Below are 26,335 nucleotides of genomic sequence, written 5' to 3' on the forward strand. Positions count from 1 at the left end.
AGGGGAAACAGCTCATTTTAAAGCAACTCTGTTTTGGATATTGTTGTCAGTGTGTTTAATTGTTAAAATTGATAAAGCCGTTGGAAGTTGTAAAATGTTATATTGTGGTTATTGTCAAACTAGCAAATTTATGTTTGGATTTCTCCTTCCCACTTCCAAATAAACATTACAAAATCTAATTTCCATAAAATCCTTTTGAATACATAAAAAAACATTCTTACATTGTTTTAGATACATTTAGTTCTAAAATATAATGTGTGCTTTAACCGTCTTAGGATATAGTATAGATGAATTCTATCATATTAGAGAAAATTAATGAAGCGTCAACACTGACGTCGCAGGTCAAGCGTTGCTACGGCAACGGCTTTCCCCGAGAGGATCATGGGATTTTTTTTGCATCTGAAACGGAGGGAGTTTCGAATCATTTGCTATATTAACTTCAGTTAAACAGACTCAAACACGATTGAGGAAAAAAATATGGCATTCAAGAAACGCGAGGTTTCATCAAAAAACGTGTAAGTACGCCAGATGTGTACGAAAGTGCCAGGATTTCTTTTCTCGGTACAATTAGCTCGCTGGCTAAAGTTGTCACCCGCACCGTGTATTCGTCAAGGATGACAAAACGAGCTAACAAAGGGATTAAACGAGTATTTTTGGAGTATAAGGGTTCTAAATTGTGCCTACTACTATCACGAAAGTGACGCAGGCACCATGTCAGCGATCACTAAGAAAAAGAGAGCGTTTTATCCATGATGCTGAAGTTAGCCCCACGTAGCTCCACCGTCGGGTTGTCGTGTTTTTGTATCTTAACTCCACCGTAAAAAATGCAGATGCATGCCCTAAAATACCTGCCATCTCGTTGTGGTCAATTTGGGTCAAATCAGTGAACCAGATTACAGTGGTTTTGAGTTTCTTACTTATCTCACATCGCATACCAAGGGTTACCAACTCCACATAATAAGTAGTCAACAACATAAATAAGTAGACTGCTGTTATTATACAAGTATAATGAGATTGAAAACCATGACGTGCACAAATAACAAGAACAAACAAACAAATAAATAATCAATAAATGAGGATGAGGGAGGGTGAGGATGGATAAGGATGGATGAGGATGGATGAGGATGGTTGAGGATGGATGAGGATGGATGAGGATGGATGAGGATGGATGAGGATGGATGAAAATGGATGAGGATGAGGGAGGATGAGAATGAGGATGATGAGGATGAGGTTGAGGGAGGATGACGATGAGGGAGGATGAGGATGGATGTGAATGTGGATGAGGATGAGGATGGAATTAGGGTTGTATTTACACACAGCCATTTGAATTGTATGTCGTGTCATTTTATTAATATGAGAAATTATCATCGTCTTCCTTTCCAGTGGCTTTCTGTTAAATATTCAAAGAATGGTTTCCTGATAGACACTGATGTCGTGTGACTCCAAACATGGAGCTAAAGCTAGACGTCGTCTTGTCGTCCAGCATCAAACGAAAGAAGCCATGGCCACGATTCTGCTGGCTTGGACAGGTACAAAGCCACCCCTGCATGCAGACCTTTGTGACCCAATTATTTTCATTTTGCCTTTCCCTCAAATTTGTTTGTTTGAATGTTCCTCAATGCAACAGGAGAAGGAGTGCGTCTTCCTGTTCGATGATAAACGGATCAGCAAGATCGACATGGTGTCGGGTCGCACCAAGAAAAAAACCCCTGAACTCCATCCTTTGCTCAATAACGTGGTGACGATGGCGCCATCCCGCAATGGTATAAATTTCAATGTCAAGGATCAAAAGTATCTCTTATGACAAAAATAACATTTTTTTGTGTGATCAAGGGATGTGGTTCTGTGGACTTCTAACCTCTGGTGAGGTATTTTTATGGAACATGGACAAAGACTTGTTGAGGACCGCTGCTGCAGTCCCTGAAGTCATTCAAATGATTACTGGTACTAAAGGTAGGCCAGTATCTTTGGTTATGGCGTATCCTACCTAATTTTTACGTACAAAATTATAATTATTGTTTTTGATGCAACATTAGAACTGTTTTGTGTTATTATTTTTTTATTATTCAGGAAAAGCTGCACGGCTGTCAGTGCACGTGTCAGGTGAAGGGACGCGAGTCCTTTTGGTCAACACATATGGGCGAGTTCTCCTATGGGAATGCACAGACATCGAAGATTTGATTTTAGCACGTGATGGCATAATAAACGGACGATGGTCGGAAATTAAACCACCGCAAGACAACCCTCTGCCCATTTCGAAGGACAAAGAAGCAGCCCAGTGCAATGTTTTTGTGGAGAGCCAGGTTTGTAGTTGCCAGTGAGATTTGTGTTCCTAGAAGTTGTGTGTGTGGCCCTAATATTATAAGTGCTGGGTTTTCATTTCAGGCTACAGGTGATATCTGCTTATCTGCATTTGTGTTCACATCTGGGAAGAAGCTAAACATCACCTTCCTCAAAATTCAGTGGCTTGATGACCATGATAGGTTTGGGTGAGTAAATATTTGCTAACATGCTTCCCCTACAAGGTGCGTGATAAAGTAGTGGCTATCGCTACTGCTTCATACTAAAGAAATCTTGACTTTGGATACCACAGCTTCACTTAGGCAGGGTTAGGGGAGGAGTCTCAAACTCAACTAATCTGGAGGCCACTAAAGATACTAGTTTGGGTGAAAGTGGGCCACTTCAAGTATTGCACAAAAATGGTCTCAAATTGTTAAAAAAAAGTCAGCAAATAATTCAGTCCTTTCAATCTGTATGAATAACTGATTAGACCATTAACAACTCTTCAGAAAATTAGGAATGTTGACCCCTTCACATCTCTTTTTATTTGACATATTCAGTAGCATGTCTAGTTGAGTAATGATGTGTTATATTGTAATTGTTGAGTTGGGATTTTATATATATCATAGGAAATTTTGTGTATATTTGATGTCGCGATTGACGCCGGACTATTTGAAATATTCTTGCATTTGATTTGATAAAACAATTCTGGCTGCTCACTTCCTGGAAATGTCAGTTATAAATGTTTTTTTCCCATTTAAAAAGCTAAATCAGAAATCTAATATTTGTCAAATTATTAAACTACATTCTTTCTGCTTTGGTGCACCTGATTAAAAAAAAATTAAATAGCCCTTTAAGCAAAATGGACATAACGAATCTGACATGGCTGAAATATCTAACAGCTAGATGGCACTGTGTATTTAATGTCATGGTTTACATAAACATTCCAGTGAAATTTGTTAATATTTTTTGTGGCATTAGCTCATTGGGATACAGCATACAATGGGCCACCAAAACGTACCCCCTATCACATCTCACTCCACCCTGCCAAGCGGTCAAGTCCAGGGGGGCGCTGGTGGTGGACTTCTCTCCTGACGGACAACTGCTCGCCATTGTCCTGAACCAGCGGCATCCCAAGGTAAGCATATATACACATGCTCAGCCTCTTATATGAAATGTTCTCTGTAATGTAAAAATGTTTCTTTTGAACGCAGGCTACACAGGTTCTCTATATGAGCACACAGAATTTTGTCTCTGTACCGACTGGTCTTGAGAGATGCGGGTGTAAAACGGAGCACATTCCTTCTAAATACACAAGGTGGACTAACGTTATAGGATCTGGATTTTTTTGCGTAACTTGAAAACGAACTTCTTTCCATTTTTATTCAGGTCATACTGGGTAGGCAGCATAAGCTGGTCGCATGATGGCCTTTTCCTAGCTTGTGTTCTGAAGAGAGGGGCTCTTCTTGTCCTGGCTCGACTTGGTGGGCTCCTCACACTGACCACCTCTGGTTGCCAAATCGACGCTGGGCCAAAACACTTCCTCCCTCTTCACCCACTGGTCACTTATCGGTTAGTCTTTATTATAGGGACATGTCACAGTTTCGGCGACATGGCTGTTAAAAAAATAATCTGAGAATCTTAAAAAAAAAGTGACATCTTGATATAGGATAACCTTTTTCTCCTGAGAATATTTCATTTAAGGTTGTGATTTATAAGAGTTTTCACTTGCAAATGGGGTCGTGAATGAGAAAATCTGAGAAATATCGTCATGCACCACCTGTCTGTTTCTTACTCTGTATAATTTAATTATTGAAGTTGAATAATAAAATAGTAACCATTGTACATTAGTCTTTTTATTTATTTATTTATTTATTTAATTTTACCTTTTTTTATATAAATCAAGGAGACCTTCAACCGGGAATGCAGAGAGCCAGCTGTCCAGCTCCAGTGTGTCGGCTCGGGATGAGATGAGGCAGCGTTATTCCGTCACGTGGCACCCCCGTCTCTTGCACTGCATTGTATCCGATGGCTACATGGCCACCGTACTGAGGGTCCTCAACAGGCCGTCTCCTGCCATGCTGGTGAAAGTCCTGTTGAGTAAAACCAGTAAGGACCTTCAGAAGACCTGCCAGATTCTGGATGTGTCACAGGTAGGGGTTTCCCCAATCTGATCCCCTGATCTGCTTTTTAAAATGTATTTGTTTACATTTTTATGTATATTATTTCATTAGTTGTCATTGGTGGCGAGAGACGTCAAATGCATTTTTACTGGAAAGATTGCTGCCAGCCCCCCAGGCAAAATGAATTGGACATCTCTCGCAATCAATGGTAGTTACCAAGTTAAGATAGTAAAATAATCCGTAAGTATATCTAGTCACAACTACATATTGCACTGTTTTAATTTTAGTAAGATGAGTATCATATTTTTTGGCCTATCAGTCGCACCAAACAAACAATGCACAAAGAAGAGGAAAAATATTTCGCACTAGAGTATAAGTCAAATTTTTATTTGATCATTAACCAAGAATAAACATATGTTAAAGTAACAATAGTAAAATGGAGAACAACAGGAGAATTAAGTCATCTGTTAAAATAATATTAACAAACATTTTCAACTAAGTATAACTAAAAATCACAATCGGTTGTCAGTGGTCAGAGAGAATAAAACACACATTTAAGTCACAGGCCCAGCCAAACTATGAAAATAAGTGTGACTTAAAGTCCAAAAAATCGGTAGATGCACATAAAAATAATAATATAGTTTTTACCTTAATGCATGCAATCCATTTAAATACCGTAACGTTCAGCTCACTTAAGCACGTTTTAGAAACTTTAACCTTACCAAACTTCCCACCTTATCGCTGAAGTTATTTTTAGCCCTCTCCAGATCTTATGCATTATATCATGCACTGTGTCATTTTTGCAGTCCTTTCTTGAAGATTACTTCAATATGGATGGCCCACCACCTGGTTCACAGCTGTCAGACAGTGAACGATTAGAGTTTTTTGACACTTCCCATGATGTAGACACTGAAACCAACTTCAACCGATATGACGAAGATGACCCTGAGAGTGCCGAGCATCGTTTTATTCAGGAACTTGAGAAGGTCCAGAATGGGCTTTTGACGGTCTGGGCTCTCTGCATGTCTCTAGGAGCCGCAGTGGAAAACCGAGCTCACTTGCTCAAATACACCATCTTCTGTGTGGCACAGCTTAATGCTTTGTTCCAGTTGATGTCAAGCGGTTCACCCCATTCTGGACAGAGCATCCCTGCCAAATCTCCTTGTATTCTTGACTTTCTCAAAAGGCTCTTTTTATTCCTTCCATGGGACAACGCTCACTCGGACGGTCCTGCTGGCCTTGGGCCAGTGGTAGAACTCAGTAAGCGTTTGGTCCACCAGCTGCTAGCCCCTTTGTCAGAGTCCTATCCACGATCTGGTCTGGAGAGACTATCCAGAGCTGTGCTCATCCTCCAGCTGACCTCTGAGGTCCTTGATTACACCTACAGCCTAGAGCAAAGAAACGTCTGGTCATCAGGAGAGAAGGACCCTCAGCTATTGACCTCAGATGTGCACCATGCCCCCCTATTTCAGGATTACGGGGGAAACCAATCCGCTTTTTTTCATCAGCGTCCGCTCCTACCCCAGCGACCATCTAGCAGGTTTGACTTCTTATTAAAATTGATAACAGGCCTCTGCCAAGGCGAGATTACACAGGTTTGTTGATATTCACATTCTGAATATTAAACGTTGCTGTTCAGTGAAAGACATGCCTCTCCAAATTGAGCTTTAAAAAAAAAAAAAAAAACATCAACATTAACTCATTAGCTACATAAAATTAGTGCTATCCTTTTGAAGTGGGAGGGCTGGCAGTGAGGGATTGGCCTATCGATTTGTTACAGTCAATGGCAGTGATGAGTATTCATATACAGTTTAACAAACAGTTTGAGCTCAAATAAATGCCTCAACAATTATTTTTAAGATGGTTTAGTATTTTCAAGTTGGAAATAAGCATTCTACGTTCACAACAATTTGTCTATAGATTTTAGCGAGAATGCTTGTTAGTAGTCTTTGTGTCAACTAGAGTTTTCTCCACCAAATGTCAGATAAAGTTCATTAAAGACTCAGAATTATCCATTGGTGTGAATGGAAATATAAACACTCTTTTTCCTATTTGTGACTATTGGCTGACTTTCGACAGTTCTAGGGTATGCACAGGTTATTATACCATACTCAGGTGGAAGCACCTGTAATACTTATGAGGTAAATCCCTATAATCAGTTGATGACTTGCAATGTGGATTTTACTCATTCCTGATGATGGTTAGATCACTCTTTGGCAGAGGTAATGTTTAGACTTTTCTTGCACGCAAAATGTTTTCTCAATTTTTAATTTTTTTATGGGCTGCAGACTATTTGGAGTGTGGCAGTCTGTCTACGAGTTCGCCCTAACGTACAAAGAAGGCTTAAAGGAGGATGAGGAAGCGGAGGGAGGAGATGAAGACTCATTATTAGTCATCATGTCAGACATTCAATCAGCTCTGCAGGAGACAGGAGAGAATCTTGGGGATGGTCCTACACTTCTTAATCACAGGGGTAAGAAAGAATCCAAAGATATTCTAGTTGCCACTTGTAATTTGTAACTAAGGCTCCCTTTACAGTGCAGGCAGCCTAATTTCAGTTTAATAGTTGTAACCCTATCTATTGGATGTCTATTTTTGCTTGTAAATTTCAAGGTACACCCAATTTTCTCAGAACATATATTATAGAAATTCCATGTTTCCAAGGTTTAACTAAAGATGTTAATATCAAAAAGTATGTAGAATGCAACCTATGATATCACATTGCTGGGATTGACTGTGTATGGATTCTGTTGTTCCACTTGATAGAAGAAAAATATAAATAATCATCCTACTTGTACCATAATCTATTTTAAATATGAATTGTATTCTCAGGTGAAGAACTTTTCCTTTGTGGGATGTACCAACACAGCACTGAGACATGGCGAACCCAAATTTGGGAGGAGAGTAAAAAAAGTATGTTCACTCTTAATCATGAATGGACATACAGTATACTCTAAAATTGTTCAAATATTTTTTATCCTGCTTAGGTTCTCATAATGGCGTCTTCCAGGAGACAAGACTTTGTCTGGCTCTCCTTTACAGTCATTTGTCCCAGTACCATCTTAGAGAAGCAGTGGAGGTGGGAGAACACATGGTCCACTTGGCACTGCACAATGCTGGACAGCATAATAATCAGATGAATTGCACGCAAGGTGAGTAAATACGATTGGACGTAGCAAGCAAGAAATTTGAAGCCCTGCTCCCTAGTGACAAATGTCATACTTACTGCTGGCTCCCTTCTACTGGCTAATACCGCTGCAATTAATTACACAACCCTGATACAAAAAAAAAGAAAATAAAGCTCTGAGGATCGCTAGATATTGGCCCATTTACTAAGCTACCAACAAGACAATCAGTTCACAAATGACAGAGAAGTAGGAGTTCAAAGTAAATGTCCACAAGAACAACAACAACTTGATAAGTGATTTGACAGACCTTTAACATGTAAAAATGCAGCAGTTTATCTAATGTCCTGAAGATCTAACTTTGTTCTCTACAGCTGACTCTTTACTGCCGACCAACCTTCACAGCGACACAGTTGTTGCTGTCATTCAAACTCTGGCGAGGTTCATGGCTTCCTATTTCACCAATCAGCCGCTCGGCATCCTGCCTGCACACCACGTGGCTGTCCTGCCTCCGTTACATCTACCTCATGGTCTGTGTTTATGATGCCTCACACTTGATTAAAAATTTGGCGCAATAACTTGTATGCCAAATTGGAGATATGAGTGCAGTATATTTGCAGTGAACTAAGATTGCACTGTCTTTGAAATAATCAGCACTTTGATAAATCGTAAACATAACAGAAGAGGTACTTCAAACAAAAAGTAGTATTTTATAAAGTACATACAATGTTTTAGAGAGACATTTTACTGAATGGGTAAAAATAATGATTCACCTGGGTGTTAGGTCTGCCTTGCTACCAGTTCTATTCTCGCTTGTAGGTTAAATCAGGAAGGAGATCTAGTGTAAAATTTGTTCTCATAGCAGATCAATCTAAAATGATTTTCCTCTTGTGTAGCCTCAAATATGGGACGCTTGGTCCCATTGTGCCAGAAGGCAACGGCTCGGGCAGTTCGCCAGCAGAACATGTCGGAGAAGTGGACTGTGAATTACGCCGTGGACCTTCTCTTGCTTGGAGGTCTGCTCCCCGAGACAGCGTATCTGGCGTCCAAACTCCGGGACTGGAAGACCGCAGCCTCCATCAGCCTGGCTTACTTGAACTACTGTACAGACCACTTGGACTTCACTAAGTCAGTGTGCAATAGTGTATTTTTTTGTGTTCTTTTCATCGCTATCAGTGAGATGCATTTTATCCTTAAAAAAATAGGATCAACAGACGTGAGTTTCACCTTCCAAAGGCTTTATTCCCCGAAAGCATTTTTCAGGCAAAGTTGCAGAGTCTTCTGGATATTGACAAGGAAGAGGACAGCGATGTGAATGATACAAGATTTACAGGTTTATGAACATTTCAAGATACATACACATAGTGAAACAGTGCAGTCTTTAATCTAGAGTGGAGAAACTTTAGTACTTAAGGGCCACCATAACATTTTTATTCAAAACACACCCATTCCCACGTTAACCTTTCTTTCAGTGCACCTGTCTATTTGTTTGCTTAGACCCTGTGGAAGGTCAAGACTTGGATACATTGCATGAGTCTGCTCAAGCAATCCTAAAAGCATCTGTAATAGCTGGTGTGGACATTTTAACTTCACCATTGACTTCCTTACTGGATTCAGCCAAAGACATGTGCTCTGGACTTTCTGCATTGGTGCACAGTGGACTGTATTTACCATCGCCGCCTCTGTATTGTCCTCAGCCTTCCCCTAACACGCAGGTACTCACCACAATAATTCATGCTCATGTTTGCCAAAGGTCCTTTAAAAAAATCTCAACTCAAATGTATCATATGTACTATATGTATGTAAATGTGTAAAGCACTTTATAGAAATAGCCAGTGTCTTTTTTTCCACTCCCTTTTTTGGTTTACATTGCATTATTGGAGTAAAAACATAATTGAAAATATATTTTTATTTTTTTGTTTTTGGAAGTGTAGTGTATAAACCTTACATTCAATCACAATTTACATGCGGTGTGTCTTTCAGGATCCCGTGGGAACAGTAGGACAGCTTGCAGAAATGGTGATACGGCGCAACGTTTCTGGCATACTCCAGAGGATTCTACTCTTGCTCAGGTCTGCTCGTTGTTGCTACTCTTCTGCTCAGTGGTACGTTAGTAACCTGCGGCGGGCCCGCCACGTTCTACATAAGGTAGTGTCTTTTGTATTAGCTTTAGTTAAAGGTCCTGTTTTGTATTCATTTTGACATCTTAAAATTGTTTCTTACTTTGTTTTAGATTAAGACCAGGTACCCTTACCCTTCAGTCCCCTTAAAGGAAAAGGTTCTCCCAGACAACCTGATGAAGTTAGTCAGCCATGGTAGATTCTTCAGACAAGGGCACAGCAAATATTTGGAGGCTGATTGCATTCAAACAATTAGTAAGACACCGGTCATCATCATATAAATCTGACATCACAAAAATAATAAGGCATGCAATATATAGAAAAAAAAGGTTGATTTAATATCGATTGGAATATTAAGGCCATTTTAAGATTAATTGGGGGGGCATTTATTACATGAGGCTCCTTATAAATAAGGCTGCTCATGCCACTCCCAGTGGAAGTTTACAAAACAGATTAAAAGGAAAATGTGTTCATGGTGTGTTTAATGCAATTACATAGCTTAAGGCCAGTTACAATCTAAAAATGTCGATAACAGGCTAATGATGGCATTAGTTTAATTGTTCAAACCTTGATGGACTTTTACATGTTACTGATCAAACTTTAGTGATCACAATAGCTGGTTGTCATTGTAATTTGCAACGTTAATACCTCAGAAAATGTGGTTGGATGATCAGTTTTAAAATAATAATAATAATTTTTATTTGCAAAGGACAAGTTTTTTTTTACAATGAAATGATAACAGATCTATGTGTCTCTGTATGGCCTAATTTTTAATTTAAAAGACATTACAAAAGTGTTGTCTGTGAGGCTGAACGTTATTAAATCATGTACAGTGTTTCATTATTTTTAATAGTGACAATCATGAAGGCAACACTGTACTTTGGAAAAGTCGATTCCTGGAATGATTTTTGTTGTGAAAAAAAGGTTTGATAAGATCTCGCCTAATGTCTTTTCCTCACATTTTCTTCCACAAGTCTGTTTCAGGGAACTGTGTGGTTTATGTTGGATGCTTCATGTCAGGGATCAGCTTTCTATTGCCTGCAGGAAATATCAGACTGCCAGAATGCAAAAGGTAACATCCATGATGGATGGAGTGTTGTTTTCTCTTAACTGTATCTTGTATTTGTATCTTTAAAGGCCCGTGATAATTCACAAGTGCGTTCATTGTGCATTGATGCTCTTCTCTGGGCCCACCGCTATTTACCTTTCTCTCACTTCCTGAATGACGAGGAAATTCTGCAGGACCTCCTACTCAGCCTGTTGGCTGAAATGCCACCAATTGCTTTGGTTATTATTATATATATATTTTTATCCTCAGTATTTCCTTCTTCTACACCTGCAAAAAAATAACAATTGTTTTTCTCCTAGGTGGCAGACACGCTTGTACTTGCCTTCCCAGAGGAGGAGAAGTCAGTCAGAGTCTCCCTCAGGGAGAAATATAAATCTCTGCGGCAAAATCTGAAGCAAATGAGCGTTCTTGGTACAAATTTTAGTTTTGATTTAAAAGTATATATATTTTGGGACACATTTTTGAAGGATTAAAATCAAAATATGGCTTAGTTTTGAGGATGAATGTTTTTATCTGTGGATGCCAAATGCCAAAATGCCAAATTTGTTGAAATGTATTTTTGTTTCAGTCTTATTCATGAATGTTTTTATAATTTTCCATTCTGAAATTGAATTCGTAGTATAACCCATTCATTAGGAAACATCTCAATATAACCCAATGTTTTTTTTTAATTAGTTGTCCCTCAAACTATAAGTTATTCTTATGATAAGAAAGTTGAAAGTGAATATAAAAAGTGAGCATTATCACTGTGTGTCTTCTAGAAGAGGATGACAAACAGCCAGCAGGTAAATCAATGAAGTGTCTGATGCAAGACAAACTTAGGCTCAGAAGAAAGCACCTGGGTCGATTGTTGAGACACTTGGCCCCCGTGGAGCTCCATCTGTGGGAAAAACATGAAGATGAGGATGACAAGCATGTGGCGGACTTCAACTTAACTGACTGTTCTGACAGGAAAAGTACTGAGAACATATCCATGTGTCCCTCGACTGACTCTAGCATCCCATCCATACCTAGGTAGGCAATATCCAATTAATGTAGGGATATCTAACTCATTTTAAGTATGGTTTCTCTTCATGAAAAATGGAAATTTACAAAAATGTATTATTGGAGACAGTTTTAATGCCATGGTTTACTGTGTTGTCTTCCACAGAGGGGTGAACACTAATACAACAAAAAACGTGGTTTTGACGAAGAGGGCAACTTACGATGCTTTGCTTCCCTCCCTTCCCATCATTGGCAGCTGGGAGTTTGAGCTGGAGGATGACGAGTATCTTGCCTTCCTCGAGCTATTCCTCAGCTACATGCTGGAGAAGGACATTGGTGAAGTGGGTGAGCCTCCCTTGCTTAAGTCCTTTTGCACCACTCTGCGCGAGAAGGAGCTGCACTCGCTCACCTTCGACGTGCTCACCACGATGCACCGCCGCCAAAAAGATGGCCACCACCCAGCGAGGAAAGAATGCAGTAACGAGCTCCCAGTTTTTCGAGCCGGATGCTGCCCCAGGCTCGTAAAGGGCGGTACGACCCCCGAGTCGCAAATTTCAGCGGTCTGGAATGATGCTTCTGAGTCCAAAAGCAACATATCTGGGTTGGCTGTGACGGACATTATGACAGGGAGGCAAATGGGTTTGTTTAGCCTCCGACGCAAAAAAGCAGACTCCGGTTCCCCCAGTAATCAAAGCGCTTTGGCGTTTGGCTCCTTGACTGTCATGGAAGGCAATGTGGAACTTCAACAGGTCATTGATCCTAAGTTAGAGGCCCGCTTCCCAGTGCTGGGCCGACTTCTGGAGTGGATGTTGCGCTGGGCGGACAAGAGGGCCTTCTTTGGACATTCTGGCAATAAGAAGCCGAAGATGGAGGAATCATGCCAGGATGGGATTGTCATCCGCGTCAAAACATCCGCACCCGCGCTGCTCACGTCGTTGAGCCTGCTGGAGAGCAGGTTTATGCATCTTCTTCAGCCAGGCTTCTCCAAAGCACGATGGACTAATGCCCCTGTGCTGCAATACGAGGCGGAGAAGACGCTGAAAAAAGAGAGCAACTTTGAGACCGGTGAACCCGGATCGGCTAACAATACTTTAGCTGGTGATGATAATGTCATCCAACAGGAAGAACAGTCTATGTGAGTGTTTTTTTGAGTGGTAAGACTTGTACGAACGATGAAAGAGTGCCAATATTATCCTTTCCTCATTTCAATTCCTTTTTGCATCATTGAACCCTGATCTCTGTCAAATAGGTTCCCGACCCCTGCTTTAAAGTATTCTTAGGTGTCCATGACTTTATGTGCTTTGTGATTTTCCAGCTCATGAACTGACTGAGAATATGCAGATATACTGTTTTTTAATTAGATTTTTTTGTATCTCTTTTAGTTGTTCTCTCACAGATGAGCCAGAAGAAGAGAAGTCTCGAAAGACGCCTCTCCCCGATGAGGAAAAACTTCCTGCAAGCGCTCTGATACCAAGTGCTATTTTACAGCAACCATTTTTTGATGATTTGGATGTCACTCCAGAAAGAGAAGGCATGGCACTAATTTTAATGTTTTGTAAGCTGTATTCAAACATGCTAAATGATGATAATTTTTTTTTCTATTCTAAAGGCAAGAGCAGCGATCAGCGCACGGAGCAGTCGTCCTCTTTCTCCAGCGAGATCCTGTCTGAAAACTTTAATTCCCCTCAAGCGGTAGATATAAAGCCTTTATTGTGGCTATTTCTAATCAGTACAGTTTTCATGTATGGGTGCCAATCCACCACATTTTTACATAGTTAATGACTCATGTTAGATTTACTTCATATTTTTTTACAACCCTGTTTCCAAAGAAGTTGGGACATTGTGTTAGATGAAAACAGAATTGTATGTTTTCCTAATCATGTTTAACCAATATTTAATTGAATATAATCATGAGTCATGGTACATAAATGTTTAAACTCAGGATTGTCGTTTCACGACTCAAATATCTCCAAAATTTGATGAGATTTTGGCATAATATTTTGAACATTACATATTAGTTGCATGAGCATCAATATAACATGTGTTTTTTCAGAGTTTAAAGCTTGAAGAACTGATAGAAATGTCCAGCTGTATATCTCAGTAAGTTATTCATGCATTTATTGTAGCTAACAAGTACATTGATGTGACGAAGTTTAGGCACCCCAGCTAATTTTTAAGGTTATGCTTTGTTAATCATAGATTGTGTGGTCAGCACCAAAATTATATCACTATTTAGTGGGGTATTTTGCAAAAATAATGCTTCGGTAGCTTTCTATACCAGCCAGCCTTTTTTCACTGAATTTATACTGTTTTTCTTCTACATAATATATTTAACTGACACATACAACCGATGATTTAGAAAGGAAAATGTTAACATTTTCAGGAGCTCCCAAACTTTTTCATGATCAATAATCAACAGATTTCCATCTGCCATCTACTGTCTAAATTTTCCATCTGAAATATTAAACTTTTAACCCTTGCCGATGATGCTGACATGACAATCATTGTCACTTTCAACTTTCTTGTCATTTCAGTCAGGCCGAAAGCAATCCAGTGATTGGCGCACCGACTGGTTCGATCCCTCAATCTCCTCCTCCTGTCCAGCCTCAGGTGTCATTCCACACAGAAGCCCCCCATTCAAAACTAAGGCTTTACTCCAACACATTCCCAGACCATACGGGTATCCAGCCTCAAACTTCTACACCCAGCGCTCCTCCCCCTGACCCCTGTGGCCTTGGCCAGTCATCCTCATCTCATGCTCAGCCAATGAAACAGCGTCTGGGTGAAGATTTATACCGACTAGTCCAGGTAACAACGCTCACTGATTTGCCTTTATGGATGCGTTGACGCTTACATGCCAATCTAAATGTTGGTCTTGTGTTTCAGAACATCAACTACATGAGCCTGATGGATGTTTTGGGGGCTTCATTTTCCAACCTGCAACATGCCCAGCAGAATTCCTTCTTACCTCAAGCTGATGCCAACCCCTTGCATCCTCCTGTACCTTCTTCACCTTGCATGTCAAGTGTGCCACCTCAACATAATCCTCAGCCTGCGCACCCTTCTGTAGTGTCTCAATTACAAATCCATATGCCAAATCCACAACTGAACAATCCGCAATCTATACCAGCATCTGCACCCACGTATGTCTGCCAGAATCCGAGACAGGGCGCTAATGAACCAGATCATGTCGGCAATGTTCCCTTTTCTTCTCGTGGCGCAGAAGGCATATATCAGGTATGTTTTTGCTACACAGTAGTTGAAAGCTTCGTATTGAATCGATCTTTCTATCTAGGCTTTGTAATTTGTTAGTCTTACCCAGGGATTAAACTAGGTCTGGAAGGCTTAAATAGAATAGTATTTTATTCATTCCCCATGTGGAAAAATCACTTGCAAATGCAGTATTGACAAAATATAGAAAAAAATAGTGATTAAATAATAATAGTCCACATACTGTTAGACTATTGACCAGACCTCATTTGTTGATGACCATACGTTTTGAATGTTGTGTTGATTGGGCCGCATTATCACATGAATAACAGTTCAGCGTATTGATTTTATTTTATTTTGAAAATCAATGTTTTATTATGTTGAAGAATTTCGGTCTTTTGTTCTCTGGATTACAACGTTCTCCAAAAGAAACAGTCAATATTTTCAAGATCTTGTCGTGATGTAACAGAAAATGTTGCCCTCTATTACCAGTTTTATTTTCATTATTTGTCGAACCATTGGCAAAATGAAGGATTTTTCAATGGACAACTATTCAAAAGTTATTGAATGAGTTACATTAACTCAATCACTGCCAGCCCAGCTCACAGAGTATGTGTTGTAGTTTGTGAAAAAGGGAAATTGATCTTGAAAACACTTCCTAAGTTTAAACCAATTGGACGTCTATTGATGTCAATGTAAGACAAAAACTAAAATTTCTTAAAATTAAACAAATCCAAAACTAATTCAATAAAATTCCCAGAGCTAAAATAGACATTTGCCACGCTTTGAATTTGTCTTTCATTTTCTTTTTTTCTTTTTTATTGCAACTTGTTATTTTTTGAAGTATTCATTTTATTTAGAATTATTTATATTTGCATTATATGTGCCTTTAAAAAACGTATTTCTATCCATGTAATTCATTTAAAAAACAACATTTATGGTGAGTTTGAACCACTGCACGCATAGTGTCACTAAAAAATAATAAATAATAATAAATAATAATTAATTATAATATTAAAATATATTTTTTTGTTTTTGTTTTTGCCTCAACTAGGCTGTTAGCCCACCTAAACCTTGTTGCGTTGTGCTTTGTATGATCAAATAAGTAAGATGTTGGTCGAGTTACAAAAAGCGATCTTGAAAGTATGAGGATGTCAGCTCCGTGTGCAATTATCCACCGCGAGATTTATCCCAATTAGTTCCGTTTAAAGCTGTGCCGTGTAACGTCTTTTGCTAAAATGTCAGAAAAGGCTTGTGCGTTGACGTCTTTCAAATGGGGCTGTTTGTTTAAAGATGACGCTAGGTGACGCTTTGTTTATATTAATAGTCCCACGCTCAATTGAACCTGTAAACATGAATTTCTGCCCAATTGTCTCGTGACAAACTCATAATCAAGCGTTTTCTTTGTCTTTTTCAGGAATTTCGTCCCCACTCTGTGCCATCGGATGTTTACTCGCAGGAACAGACGAGTTTAACGCCATCAGCTGAAGGGCTTCTAATCACCGCTAACACTAATAGGCTAGCGCCCTCTCGTGGTCATATTAATATAGACAAATTCTCTCAAGCCTCTGGCCTCAAGTTACTCCAGCTGGACAGCAATAAAAAGAGAGACAAGCAAAAGACGAAAAGCGTGCCATTGGCCCAAAAAAGACACCTTCCGTTAAGCCGGGGAACTCCCACCGAGTCCTCGACAAGGAGTTCTCATCACCATAATCCCCCGTCCGGGGCGGCCCATGACCATCGTCAGCTCTACTTTCATCCAGGCACACAGCAGCAGCAGCATATCAACCCCAAAGTACCTCCAGCACGTTCTCCTTTCCAGCCTTTCCTTGTCCCCACAGCGCCAGTGAATGAAGCACCCAAACTCCAGCTTCTATGTTTAAACACTGAGCCGAGAAAGGTGAGCATGTTTTATTTATTCTTAGTGGGCATTTGTGCATCAATTATTATGAAATAGTAGTAAAATTTAATGCAGTCCGGTGGATGAGTGTTTTGCGCATTGGCCTCACAGTTCTGGGGTCTAGGGTTCGATCCCAAGTCGGTCTTCAATGTGTGGAGTTTGCATGGGTTTTCTCTTTTTTTTCTTACGGTAATTGGAAACCACCTTTTAAGTAGTCTAACATTGTTAGTTCCCACTTCTTTAATAGGCTTCAGATAATTTGTGCTCCCTAGATGTCCATCCCAGCACATCACGCTTCCCAGAAGGCTCGCCTTATCTCCCTAGAGGAATTAGCGGGTTTGGTGGCGGTGAGGCGTAACTCTGAAGAGGCTCGGTTGCAGCTGCTCAGAGTCAACGACTCTGCCGAAACACACCGAGGCACTACGTATTCCTCCAGCAAAAGGTACAGTAACCTGAAGGGCAATATTGACAACTACTTTACACAGAATAGCCATTTAACTGACTGTCTGGTTACAGGCAAAAGAGAAGAGAACGTAAACTGAGTGCAAAGCTGCCAAATGAATCCATCAAAGCGACACAAAAGGTAGCGTTTTTTATTTTTTTCCCAAATCAAAAACAATGGACACCTTCTTATTATCAATTGTAATATTTGATTAGCCACAAGAGGACCCAGAGGAAATAATCCCCACACGAGAATCTGAAACTCAAACCGGTTTGTAACAAAAATTGGTGATTGTAGCTTTAGGATATAACTCTATCATGTTGACAATGTGCTGCTTCTGTTGTCAGCGACCATTCAAAGTTCTTCAGGAACTAGTCCACCTGTGTTGACTGGTCGCATGTTACTAGACAAGGTGAGAGTGACTTCAGCTGAGCTCCATGCCTTCGCTTCCACGTTTAAAAACCCCCCGGAGTGCTTTGATGCTTTCACCAACACGGAGCCAAGTAAGCCTTTTCTCCCATTTAAGGCCATTCATTCACATAGATACCTGCAGTTTATAATTCACTGTGTTATGTAGTTTTCCTGTAAAATATATTCACGTGTGTGCCATAAATTCCCAAGATTACAGCTGGACTGTCAAGTGGTACATGGTACTATCATTAAATATATATTTTTTAAATTCTTTCAGAATGTTCTCCCATTCTTTTGGACAAAGCAGTGACTACCACGCCGTCACAGTCATTCATTAATTCTTCAGACAAGGTAGAAGAACACACACCTGAGAAACTGAACAGAGAGAGCCCTTCTCCATTTGCGGATATCACTCCAGTACAAGAAAAAAATAATCTGGTAAAATACTAGATCAGTAAATCCACATAAATGTTGGCTGAATAGATATGAGAGAAATATTTGCCACCATTAGGAAACAAAAGATAGAATGTTTAGTAATGTACTAACGCTGATGTAATTTCTGACAGGATAAGCGTGGGCGCAACTACTTGCGTGTCCTGGACATCGAGGAGGAGACATCACGTTGGGATTTGCCTCCTTCCAGCACTGAAAACAGAGACGCTTCTACCACCCCTCCTGTACTCACTTCTGCTCAAATTCACATGCTCGCCAGCTCCATCATCAAGAGTGCTCCCCCTGCCAATGATAAAAATCCTAAAACTGTCTCTCAAACAGGTATGGATTTGAAATATCACAGGATCACATTAGTGTGGAATTATCCAATTAGATTTGATTGTAATTATTATAAAAGTGGCCTAGCATGTCGGCCTCACAGTTTTGAAATGAAGGGTTCAATCCTAGCTGGGTTCCAATCTTCCTGTGTTGAGTTTGCATGGGTTGTGTGGGTTTTCTCTGGGTATTCTAATTTCCGCCCACAACCCCACAAAATGCCGTTTCAACCACTCTAAATTCCCCCTAGGCACGAGTGAGCACGAATGGTTGTTCGCCTCCTTGAGTTTGCATGGTCTCCCCAGGCTTGCGTGGGTTTTCTCCGGGTATTCTAGTTTCCGCCCACACACTCCCAAACTGCCGGTTCGACCACTCTAAATTCCCCCTAGGTACGAGTGTGAGCACGAATGGTTGTTCGCCTCCTTGAGTTTGCATGGTCTCCCCAGGCTTGCATGGGTTTTCTCCGGGTATTCTAGTTTCTGCCCACACCCTCCCAGAATGCCGGTTGACCACTCTAAATTCCCCCTTGTGTCCGTGAAGGGTTGTCCGCCTCCTTGTGCCCTGCGATTGGCCAGCCACAAATTCAGGGTGCCCTTAGTTAACTGGAATAGGCTCCAGCACCCCTCGCGTCGATGAGGATAAGGGGTACAGAAAATAAATGAATCATTACAAATATACCATAAGTTTTTGTTCATTTGTCTATACCAGGGGTAGGGAACCTATGGCTCGGGAGCCACATGTGGCTCTTTTGATGGGTGCATCTGGCTCTTTGCTAACCTGTGAGCTAAAATATGGAAATCGCTGTTGACAGAACTGAGATATTACATTTAGAACTGCTTTAATCTTCTTTTTTTGGCTTTAATCTTCATTTTTTTGCAGTAGATTCTTCTGGAATGCACCCTCTCATTGATTAGCAACAGCATAAGAATTTTTTAAAAAATATTTAGTTTTTTCCACCTTAAAAGTGGTGAAATTACAAAAAAAAAATGGAAAAGGCACTCGTTTACATGTATGTATTTTGACTTTTAAATTCGTAGTATGGCTCACAAGGAATAACATTTGAAAATATGAATTGTTTGTGGCTCTCTTCGTCAAAAAGGTTCCCGACCCCTGGTCTATACTAATTAACCACGGTACCCCATGTCAAAATGACAAAAGGGGGCACTGGAGGTAATAGACACCTGTCTATTAGTAGTTTCAGTGGAAAACAGTCTGTGTTCTGTAAAAACATCATGAAGAGGTCGATTTTTAATGAGCTATTCTTAAAATATGTCATTTCTTTTCATTACAATTGAAAAAGCTGATTTCAAGTACAAATGTTTGAAATACCAGGTTCCTCATGCATTGAATTATTGAACTCAAAGCACCACTGAACATGTGTTATGTTGTAGAGATCCACGAGGCCACCACTGAGCCCAACAGGGAACCAGAAAGAGTCTCCTATGAGGAGCTACCAGAGTCTGAGCTCAGCACAGGCACAAAGATGCCAAGCGATAAACATCCCAATCGAGAACTGAGACAAATCTACGCACATTACAGTGAAGATTCAACAGACTCTGAGCTTTCGAAAGGGACCAAGACCCCGAGAATAGACGTACCTAACCATCACCCCCCTCAAACCGCCTCCGTCTGGTTCTCGTCCCACTTGTCCAAGCTGGATTCCCAATTGGCTGTGCTGCAGAACATTGCTGACTGTCTTGAGAAGGACTTGCCAAAGTCCAAAATGGAAAAGGAGGTACAGTACTGCATATTCTTGTAAATTAATTAAGAAACTAAAGCATGTTTTTGTTCTCCTGTAGTACCATAAGCCAAAACAAGTCTGCCCAGCCTCACCACCGAATGTGAAGCCCGCTGTAAGAAAAACCGTAAGACTGTCCCTACCAGCGGAAAAGCCCAAATCACAGCCAAAATACAATCACAACAGTATGAGAAAGAACCCCCCTGAAATTAGTAAGCAAAATATATATATTTTTAGATCAAAGGCCCCCCAATGTTGGTAATAGACATCCATTCATTTTGAAATGTTAGGGCTTGAGGGGCTGGCAGTGAATTACCCTTGCCTCACCAATTGAAGTAGATTGGATGCCTATTATCCATTGAAGTGTATTGTTTCAATACTTTTACATAAATTAGCTTATTTTTATTATTATTTAGCTACAATGGTTTATCTGAGTCTCCAATCTTTGTCTGAGTAGGTTACATTTTGCTTGTTGTCATTGTTATGTGTTGTCACACTAAGCATTTTTGGTTTCCAAAAGACACAAACATACTAAAAGTTAAGCATAAACCTCTTTGTTTTTAATAATTTTTGCTTCTTGACTGCCTCTAAGGAGCCCCACAGCCTCAACTTCACGCTGTATTGGAACATGACATTGTCAAGGAGGAAGAGGAGGACAAGGAAGACGTGTTTCGCAATGTCTACCACAGCCCAGCTCCACATCCGTCTTCCTCTCAGCCACGTCACGTTCACCAGAACATGAGTAAAAACTCAACATCATGAGATTTTCTCAATAATGCGTGGTGCCCCACAGCTGCTGTTCTAGCTATTTAATGTGCTACTTGCCATTTTCTCATTGAGTGCCATTGACGGTGACAGATTTCTCTTACATTTTGAATCTCCCAGTCAGAATGGGTCAGTTCGAATGGATTTGATGTACAGTATCTATCTCTCAATGGGAGCTAATGAGTTAAATATAGGGACGTCCTGATCACATTTTTCGACCTCGATCCGAGTCCCCTAATTTTGCCGATCTGCTGATACAAAGTCCCCTTGCTAACGTATTAAGAAAGAAAAAAAACATTTTACATCTGACAGAGTTACAGACAGTTTAAAACATAGATTATTTATTTTGGAAGTCCATCTGGAATATTTAGTTGGTTTGTAGCCATAAAATGAAAAAAGACGATTTTTTTTCACCCGATTCCGATCCTCTGAACATTTTGTAATCAGGCCAGATTATTGATCACATGATAGGATCAGGGACATCCCAAGTTAAATGTATTAAATCGCTTCAATGACTTAATGTTGTAATAATTTTCTCTTCCTACAGATCACATGCCAACTGGAACATTAGACACATTTGATGAGTATGTGGCTTCAAAGTCTCTGTGTTATTTTCCATTAATTCTTGTTCATTAATTGTTTGGGATGTAAACATTTGAACATTATTAGTGTCATTTAGAAGCACACCCACACGTGATACAAAAATATATGCATCCCTGATCAAATCATAGTTTATTTGGTGACATTTACCCATGTGTTTTGGAGCCTTTGTTATGTCTTATTTTAACAACTATATATATTGACATTTTTTCCGTTTTTTTAAATCTTCAGGACAGGTAATGAGAGTCTGGACCAGACAGGGTTGTCGGATACAGCAGAGATCCTGGAAGGTTTGGTTCGAGAAGGTTATATATCCCAAACTGACCTGGATGCATCTTTATACCCGCTCGACTGCAGGTACGATTTCCACTCGTTGATGGAGTAGTTTGTGAGGATGAAGGAGCTGAGGGACAATTTGACTCTGACAAAGCAGGAATGAGCAACAGGAGATTTCCCCGAGGCGCTCGCATCCTGACGAGGATGACGAGAGACGGGAACTGAGGATGTGGATGAAATGCAAGCAGAGAGAGAGACATTCTGTGTATCAAAAACAGAGAGCCAGCCTCCGTGAGAGGGAGATCCAGCCATTTTCCAGGACATCAGTCAGTCATTCACTTGCTATCAAAAATATTCCACCACATTTAATACAGCTATCTAGTTACTAACCTTTATCCTACTTTACAGAAATCTACCAGCCAAGCAACCGGTAGGAGAATCACGCAGGAAAAGCAAAAGTACGTTTTATTTTTTTTAATTTTTTAAATCTTATTCATATATATTACTGCGTAACTGGAATGGTGTATTTAACATCTGCGTATGAACCGTGTAGAAAAGAGAAAACGCTCATTTAATCTATTGATCAATTTACCATCCTCTTCAAGCCACATTGTTGACCATTTTCTGGTTCTTCTTGTACTCTCGATACTCTTTTAGTTTCCTAAAATATGCATGTAAAGAAAGTACTATATTTTCCAGAGTATAAGTTGCAATTTTCAAATAGCTTGGCTGGGCTTGTCACTTAAACATGTATATTTTTTTCTCTCTGACCACTGACTGCCTGTTTTTTAGGCTATAGTTATCTGAAAAACATGTTAACAGACACCTATTTAGCCTGTTGTTCTCCATTTTCTATTGTTATTCTGATGTTCTTGGTTTCTATTCAAATTTAATATTGCTGTCCCCGTGACTTATAGTCCAAAAATACGGTAATTGAGGACTCAAACTTGCCTACTGTTGTAATTACGAGTGCTTGCTTATTTTGTCCCTTATAATGGGCTACCAAACAGGTTTATATAATATATGACATTTTCCTGTTGTTGTTTTTTTGGCTCGACAGGGCAATTATTTTGAAACAATTCAACCAGAGGCTCCGCGACGCAACCTCATTGGCAGAGAAACTTCACACCAAGCCTATTACCAGCTCTAATTGTGTAGTCATTGACGTTCCCGTTCTAAGGGCCACGTCTGCTCCCCCTACTGCTGGAAATCAGAGGTAACTTCCCCCCTCCGTCATATTAACAAACACCGCCCTAAATGATTAAAAGGGACATACAAGTGAACTCGAATACCAGTATGTTTCCAAAACACTGTTCTGAGAGCAACGGCTTATGAATTTTGCCGGGTTTTGAAGTCACAATTTGTCTAATTTATATAATATAACCTCCACTTAGAATGTCTTTGATAGGATCCAGATGGTAGGTGTGTTTAACTACTGTGCCGTTGTACACTGGTGGTCCGTGAGCGATAGTCAGGTGTGCCAAAGGGAAATTAAAATTGTAATGTTTCGGGATTAAAATTGAAATATGACTAACAATATTCAGATCGTAATATTACAAGTCTTAAGTCCTTATGTTACTTATTAGAATGAACTAAATTACATATTCAAATACTTTTATTGACATTTTTTCAATGTAAAATTTGCCGTAGCTCAGAAAGGGTTGGGAAACACTGAGTTAGATTTAGGACATGCTTTTATTATTTGTGACATGTTGCCTATAACATTAAAATACTTTACTGTTGGAAATTTTGTGTAATTAAAAAAAGAAGAAAAGATGTCACCTTTAATGTATTTTGTTCATGCCATTTTAAATGATCTTTCTTGAGTTTGAGGTAATTCAAATCTTCTCTATGGGCTTTTACAGCAAAGATGAAAGTCTAAAGCGTCCACAGGGCCAAACACAAGCCCAGCGGCGTCCTTGGACTGCCGAAGCCCCTGGAAGAGCTTCAGAAAACAGCGGGAGCCACGAGCTACCACAACGACCAGGTAGCCTATACATATCATACATACATAATCATACAACCCCTAGAAAAATTATAGTCTCAACGGTTTGGTGGAGGTTCACTCAGATGTTTAATAATTTATTTAAAAAAAACAAAAAACAAAGACAACATACAAAATGTTGGTCTTCTGAAATGGCAACCAAATTCACTCCGATCAGCTGCATTTGAATGAGAATCTGCAATTCTGCAAATAACACCAAGAATAACAAGCTGCTCAAAAATGGCATCCTGATTCAACCTGGTAAATTGCATCAAATGTTATGAAAAATATGTCAAAGATCTAAAGTTGAGTGCACCTTTAATTGTTGTAATGATGATTATGTTGAGTCTGCTTGGTGCAAGATTTTACCAGTGTGAAATCATTCATTTTTAACTGCAGACTAACGAGTTGATCAAAATTCATGCATGTTTTTGGAATTCTTTTTCACTGGGCGATTCTAATTATTTTTATTACCCCACATCAAGTGACTCCATATTGTTTTTCCCTTTTGTTTGGGGTCACGTGAATGATCTGGAAAACACAAAACAACATCCTCCAATACTGATTCCACCATTTTTTGCCAACATCACAATCTTTTTAATGTTTTTAAAAAACGGCCATACGCATTCATTTTTCCATTTTTTTCATAATTCAGATTTATTTTAAAAAAATCAGCAACAACAAAAAAATCACATCAACAGCACATAAGTATTCACAACCTTTTTCGCCAAGCTCAATATACTGAATTTAAGTGCATCCAGTTAAAATTGATGACATTTTTTTGCAGTCTGCATCAGAATCAGAATTTATCATGATTGAGTTGTAGAACGATGAAATTGATAAGGCAGCATCTCTCAAAATTTCAGTCATTTGGAAATGATCTTGGAAAGCTGCACATACCTGCCTTTTATGCGGTCTCGCAGTTGACCACACATTTCATGCTAACACAACAAAATTGCAGAAGAGGTCGAGCGGGGCAAACCATTTACAGATGCAATGCATTCACGATGATGTCTCACACTCATCAGGGACTTCTGTTTCGAGAGTGCATCCAATCACCTCCGCCAGGGCCCATGAGGACCACCTTATCACACACCAAGGTGATGGAATTCACCAGTGCGACGGTGGCGCCAGAGGAGTGGCGGCTATGGACTGGCTGGACAAACTGTCAGAGAGCGGAGGCAACCTCAGCGAGGTCGACTGGGCGGCCATTGAGAGGATGGCAACTGCAGAGGAGACCTTCTAAAAGGAATTTGTTCCTTCTCTCATACCTGTCAACCTCGGCCAACATCTCCGCTTATTAATGATTGCAATTCCCCTTATGTAGCGATAATAAACCACACAAATGCAACCCATTTGCTCACATAGGGCGCACTTAAAAGTCTAAAATTTTCCCCAAAGTGGACGGAGTTCCTAATCAGTCAGTGGGCCTTTTGTATGCACTAATTTCAAGATTCTGTAGATGTCACTGTATGACGCTAACAGCTTGACTATCCGGGTACATTGCTTACTGACGCGCTGTGTGGAAGGGGAATGAGCGTGCACATATCATGCTTTAAGCATGACAGTATTAGCGGCGACGATGATGTTTTGGTTTGTTACCACAGAACGAGACAATCCGGATTAGAGCAATGGGTAAAACAAAAAACTGACTTAAAAAATCCTGTACAAAAGTTGTTATACAGCGTACACAATTTGAAATGATCAAAAAACATAAAAAAATACAGGAAAAACACAAGTTCACAGGTATGTTCTCTATACTTTGACTGTGGTCCCATGATTTATGCGTACTTGAAGTCTTCGAGGTACAAGTCATCATTGGTTGTTGTTTTTATTTATTTTTTGGGGTCTTTGCGTTGTGAGCAAAACTGAAGATTTTATCTGTGGTGTAAAAGACACTAGCAATGGGGGCATACACTTTTTTTGCATTGGAGAAAGTTGCTGCACTTTTCCATAGGTAAAGGGTTTGAGTTCAAAAAACGAAATCCAAATATCAAAATTGGGAAACCTTTATTTAGTCCTGTAAGTATGTCTTATTAGTTTCCATAATGGAGATACACCTCTCTAGTTTTTATTTACATTTAGAGTGTAGAGATGCTCAAAATGTTCGTTATTGTTTTTGCCCCAAAAATAAAATCACATTATGTGTACAATATTCAAAATGTAATCATTTTGGAGTAAGGCTGTAATGTAAAATTTGGAGAAAAAGTTGTGCCGTGAAATATGTACTCTCCACTGTTTTGGATTTTCTTACATTTTTGGGCCAATTTTCTACCTGAATTTTTTACTTCTGACTTTGGTATTGTGTCCCAAATGTCACTTTAAAATCTTCAGCAAAATGTTTTCGGTTTTAAGAAGGCATTAAGTTTGACAATAATAAAAAAACAATTCCTCCTGCAGCAGTGTATTTTATTAATTTGCCTGTTTCTATAATTGGACCTGAGAGTGACCTTTATCCACATAGATTTCAGGATTTAAAAAAAATCTTAGTCATATGAAATTATTTGTTTATTTTGATATATTTCACGTATTTTTTTCTT

The 26,335-nt window shown here is 39.7% G+C and overlaps 1 protein-coding gene across 1 annotated transcript; it reads left to right on the plus strand.

Moving 5' to 3' along the window:
- The first annotated feature begins 369 nt into the window (after window positions 1–369).
- On the plus strand, window positions 370–25,450 carry cplane1 (ciliogenesis and planar polarity effector 1). The gene is made up of 47 exons (XM_077623562.1): window positions 370–515; window positions 1,384–1,529; window positions 1,628–1,763; window positions 1,834–1,953; window positions 2,071–2,303; window positions 2,386–2,489; window positions 3,262–3,418; window positions 3,495–3,598; window positions 3,670–3,852; window positions 4,187–4,433; window positions 5,210–5,943; window positions 6,692–6,876; window positions 7,236–7,316; window positions 7,391–7,555; window positions 7,903–8,058; window positions 8,425–8,656; window positions 8,734–8,861; window positions 9,026–9,243; window positions 9,512–9,676; window positions 9,762–9,903; window positions 10,623–10,720; window positions 10,786–10,935; window positions 11,017–11,128; window positions 11,482–11,731; window positions 11,868–12,836; window positions 13,084–13,232; window positions 13,311–13,393; window positions 13,755–13,801; window positions 14,236–14,509; window positions 14,588–14,938; window positions 16,329–16,811; window positions 17,084–17,253; window positions 17,328–17,394; window positions 17,469–17,523; window positions 17,601–17,756; window positions 17,942–18,102; window positions 18,231–18,438; window positions 19,824–20,167; window positions 20,232–20,382; window positions 20,763–20,912; window positions 21,483–21,519; window positions 21,767–21,892; window positions 21,969–22,137; window positions 22,220–22,269; window positions 22,872–23,027; window positions 23,677–23,798; window positions 24,824–25,450. The coding sequence occupies exons 2-47, from the start codon at window positions 1,449–1,451 to the stop codon at window positions 25,039–25,041; spliced, it is 8,877 nt and encodes a 2,958-aa protein (XP_077479688.1). The 5' UTR covers window positions 370–515; window positions 1,384–1,448; the 3' UTR covers window positions 25,042–25,450.
- The last annotated feature ends 885 nt before the right edge of the window (window positions 25,451–26,335 follow it).

The sequence above is a fragment of the Stigmatopora argus genome, chromosome 16 (assembly GCF_051989625.1).
Source record: "Stigmatopora argus isolate UIUO_Sarg chromosome 16, RoL_Sarg_1.0, whole genome shotgun sequence".
NCBI lineage: Eukaryota > Metazoa > Chordata > Actinopteri > Syngnathiformes > Syngnathidae > Stigmatopora > Stigmatopora argus.